This window comes from Babylonia areolata, chromosome 16 (genome assembly GCF_041734735.1).
Source record: "Babylonia areolata isolate BAREFJ2019XMU chromosome 16, ASM4173473v1, whole genome shotgun sequence".
NCBI lineage: Eukaryota > Metazoa > Mollusca > Gastropoda > Neogastropoda > Buccinidae > Babylonia > Babylonia areolata.
This window is the reverse complement of record NC_134891.1, coordinates 4,698,905-4,703,904: the sequence shown is the minus strand read 5'-3', so window position 1 is coordinate 4,703,904 and position 5,000 is coordinate 4,698,905. Positions and strand designations below refer to the sequence as shown.

General features: G+C 45.8%; 1 protein-coding gene across 1 annotated transcript in view; it reads right to left on the bottom strand.

Annotated features, from left to right (window-relative positions):
• Nucleotides 1-5,000, bottom strand: part of LOC143290732 (protocadherin gamma-B4-like) — a 13,327-nt gene that overhangs the window by 4,727 nt on the left and 3,600 nt on the right. The window contains exons 4-6 of the mRNA XM_076600247.1: nucleotides 4,833-5,000; nucleotides 3,114-3,301; nucleotides 1,016-1,182 (exon numbers count right to left, since the gene is read on the bottom strand). The exon at nucleotides 4,833-5,000 is cut by the window's right edge and continues 13 nt beyond it. Coding sequence (XP_076456362.1) covers nucleotides 1,016-1,182; nucleotides 3,114-3,301; nucleotides 4,833-5,000 — 523 coding nt within the window. The remainder of the gene's footprint in view (nucleotides 1-1,015; nucleotides 1,183-3,113; nucleotides 3,302-4,832) is intronic.

Here is a 5,000-nt window from a genome sequence, read left to right as displayed (position 1 = left end):
GTCTCAACAAAATGAAATGTGTTTTGTTCTTTGGTGACCAATTCTTGTGTAGATTCACGAAAAAAAGAATCGACAAAAAATATTTACAATCTTTTCTGCATGCAAACTTAATTTGCAAACATCGTTAGCACCTATTGAAATGGTTAGAAATGATTTTTTCTTATGTATATACAAAGCACTAAGTATCATTGAATTAACAACCAATGCAATATTATCAAATTAAACCACAACAATGAGGAAAGAGAAGATAGAGAAAAATTCTTACCCAATGTCTGCTGGTCGAACCTTTTTCGTTGTATATCGCCGTCTAAAAACAAAAACAGCAACATCCACACACACACACACACACACACACACACACACACACACACACACACACACACACACACACACACACACACACACACACACACACACACACAATCTAGATGCCAAGCCCAGCCAGCTGCTGTTATTAAAAGAATTACAACCAAGGCAATTACAGTAAATTTCGCCAAAAATTGTTCTTGAGTGTTTCTTTTCATGACATGTTTATGTTTATGTTTTGTTGTGTCTTGTAAATTTTTTGACAATATAATAGTCTATTCTATTCTGTTCACACACTCGAAACACACCACACAGACACAGACGCACGGACGCACGCACGCACGCACAACAACACCAATAACAACAACAACAAAAACAACGACAAACAACAATAACATAGACAGCAACAACAAACACAACGACAAGAACAACAACAACAACAGCAATAAAGAAAACAAGAACAACAACAAAGACAAGAAGAAGAAGAAGAAGAACAACAACAACAACAACAACATCAAAGACGACGACGACAACAACAAAGACAACAACAACAAAGACAACATAAACAACTGCAACAAATACAACAACAAGAACAACAACAAAGACAAAAGCAACAGCAAAGACAGCAACAACTGTAACAAAGACAACAACAAGAACAAGAACAACAACAACAACACAGACAACAACATCCAAGACAACAACAACTCACGGCTCACAACAATCGCCACACATCTCTTTAGAGCACAGGGACACCGTCCCGCCGGCAGTTCTGACGGGGGAGGAAAACTTCCACACCACCGCTCCCACGGCAGTGAAGAGTACCATGGCCAGCAGAGAAGACATGGCGATCCAGAACCAGTTCTCTTTGGACCCCACCTTAGAGTTGGCCCCCAGCGTCGTTGTCGGCACGGTGGTGGTGGTGGGGGTTGTGGGCGGACAGTCCTTGTTCGTTCAAACGTTCAACAGAAAGACAGAGAGAGAGAGAGGGGTGGGAGGGGTCGTGGGGGGGTGGGGGGGGAGTAGGGTGAAGGTTGGGTTGTGGCGTAAGGGGGTGGTGGAGTGGGGGAGGGAGGGAGGTTTAGCGGGGAGCGGATGGATGATGAGGGTGAAAGGAGGGGAAATACGCATGTATGTATGTATGTATGTATGTATGTATGTATGTATATATGAACTCAGAACTCAGAACTCATTTAACTTGTCGTAAAACCATCATAGGAATTATGGACACTATAAACTAAACACAATTATAACAAGCAAACAAAAAGTAAAAGCAATAAGTTGTGAACACATGCAGGATATTCCATAAGACATAGTTATGTATGTATGTATGTCTGCATGTACATGTGGAGTGATGGCCTAAAGGTTACGCGTCCGCCAAGGAAGCGAGAGAACCTGAGCGCACTGGTTCGAATCACACCGGCAATTGCCAGTATTTTCTCCCCCTCCACTAGATCTTGAGTGGTGGTCTGGACGCTAGTCATTCAGATGAGACGATAAACCGAAGTCCCGTGTTCGGCATGCATTTAGCGCACGTAAAGGTACCCACGGCAACAAAAGGGTTGTCCCTGGCAAAATTATGTAGAAACATCCACTTCGGTGGGAAAACAAAAATAAAATCACTGGCAGAAACAAAAAAAAAAAAAAAGGTGGCGCTGTCAGTGTAGCGACGCGCTCTCTGTGTGGAGAGAAGACCAAATTTCACACAGACAAATCCATTGTGACAAAAAGAGCAAGAGTAATGCAAATACCACACACACACACACACACACACACACACACACACACACACACACACACACACACACACATTTATCAGTGTCACAATCACCTCCACCATCACAACCACAACCACCACCACCACCCTCCCCTGTTATATCAAACTGAATTAAAGCATGCGTATCTGTCTCTCTCGCGAACTGTACATAACTGTATTCAAAACTGATTAAGGGAAGGAAGAAAACAACAAATGAATAAATGCATGAAATAATGAAGGAAGGACGGAAGGAAGGAAAGACGGGTAGGAGTGACGAAAGAATAAAGACATGAAGGAAGGAAGGAAGGAAGGAAGGGTGGAGGAAGGGAGGAAGGGATGGAGGGAGGAAGGTAGGAGGGGAAGGAAGGAAGGAAGGAAGGAGAGCAGGGAGGAAGGAAGGGAGGAAGGGAGGGAGGAAGCAAGGCATGATGGAACAAACGAAAGAATAAAGACACGAAGGAAGGAAGGAAGGAAGGGAGGAAGGCAGGGAGGGAGGGAGAAAGAAAGGAAGGAAGGAGTGGAGAAAGCAAGTAGGAAGGAAGGCAAGAAGGAAGGAAGGAAGGAAGAGAGGAAGGAAGAGGAAGGAAAGGAAAAAGGGAGGAAATATGGTAGGAAGGAAGGAAGGAAGGGAGGGAGGAAGCAAGGCATGATAGAACAAACGAAAGAATAAAGACACGAAGAAAGGAAGGAAAGAAGAGAGGGAGAAAGGGAGGGAGGAAGGAAGGAGAGCAGGGAGGAAGGAAGGGAGGAAGGAATGGAGAAAGGGAGGAAATATGGTAGGAAGGAAGGAAGGAAGGAAGGAAGGAAGGAAGGAAGGAAGGAAGGAAGGAAGGCAGGATGGAACAAACGAAAGAATAAAGACGTACATGAAAGAAGGAGGCAAACAAGGTGGGACAATGAAAGATGAAAGGCATGAAAGAAGAAATGAAGGGAGGAAGGAAGGAAAGATGGAACGGCAAACAAACAAACAAACAAAACGAACGATGGGGTGGGTAACATCCCCCATCCCCACCCCCCACATCAACCTCCCCCCCACACCCCCAAACCCTCTCACCACGACCTCCACGATGACGGTGGCGGGTTTTGCTGACGTCAGAGGTCCTGGCTGTTGGCCCGAGTCAGTGGCCCAGGCCTCCACCACGTGGCTGGCCCCCGCAGTCAGCACGCTGTCCACGTAAATGTTGCCGTCACTGTCCACTGTGATGAAGCCGTCTGTTCCGCTGTACACGATGACGTTGTTGCCTGCACGAATTGGGAGAGGAACATCTTTTTTTTTCTGCCTCATCCTCTGCACCGTTTCAGTGGCATCACTCCATCTCTCACGCCGCTTATTCCGAGTCCCCCATACACAGCCACACCCGGGTTCGTCTGTCGCAACCCCGGTGCTGGCAGTCTGCAGGGAACCATCGATGTTAGCGATGCCAGCAGGCCACACACCAGAGGGGACCCTGCACTGCTGCTGCGTCATTTCAGTTGTGTTCGGTAGTGCCTGTTCTGATTTAACGAACTTGGGACACCACCTAATAAGCCCCCTACAATTCATTTTCAAATTAGTTCAGTGTCAGCTGAAGTCTGTTCAATTCATTTCAAACCCATTTAACCCAGTGCTGTGCTCTGGCAAAGATCTGTACAAAAAAAAAAAAAAACATCCACTCTGATAGGTACATAAATATATATGCATGCACTCGAGACCCAATACGGCCGTTGGGTTATGCTGCTGGTCAGGCATCTGCCTAGCAAATGCAGTGTAGCGTATATGGGTTTGTCGAACACAGCGACGCCTCATTGAGAAAATGGAACGGAAGCCATAGTGCCCAGTTGGTTCCGCAGCAACATCTCATGATGGCTGAAACAGGTTGCGAAACTAACCACAGTACGCATTGAACAATGATATCTAGATCTTTCACAGCTTTGGGGGTATATTGTGCAGTTTAACAGTTCTTACACAGCCACGTCAAACTCCACCAAAATGGGGAAACAGGTGGAAAAGAAAATCGGGTGGTCACATTCACGTGACGACAACCACACCCGATACAATACAACACAATACAATACAATACAATACAATACGATACCATACAATACAGTACAGTACAATACGATACGACACGATACGATACGATACAATATAATACAATACAATACAATACAATACGATACGATACGATACGATACAATACAATACGATACGATACGATACGATACAATACGATACGATACGATACGATACGATACGATACGATACGATACGATACGATACAATACAATACAATACAATACGATAAAATACAATACGATACGATACGATACGATGCGGTACAATACAATACAATACAGTACAGTACAGTACAATACAATACAATACAATACAATACAATACAATACGATACGATACTATACGATACAATGCAATACAATACAATACAATACAGTACAGTACAATACAATACAATACAATACGATACAATACAATACGATACGATACGATACGATACAATGCAATACAATACGATGCAATACGGGGTGGGGGGTGGAATCGGTATCACACGGGTTGGGCAATCACATCGCCTTCTGCCGTTTTAACCTATTCTCCAAACGAAGAAGAAGTCTGGTTTCCTTCTTGTTCTAAACACGACCACCTGCCTCTCCTCACCCCATCCCTTCCGCCGCCCCTCCATCTCCACACTCCGCCCCCCTGGACCCCCCGCCCTCTCTCTCCCCCCCCCCCCATCCCTCAACGCACGCTCCGTTCCCCCACCCACACAGCCCTCACCCTCGTAGCTGGAGTCCATGTCTGTGGCCGTCAGGTTCCCGATGACCGTGCCCACAGTGTAGGTGCAGTTGTCGGCCCTGAGGGTCACGCTGACCTCGCTGAACACTGGGCGGTGGTCGTTCAGGTCAACCACGGTCAAGGTCACCGTGCTCGTGCTGACATGGCCGC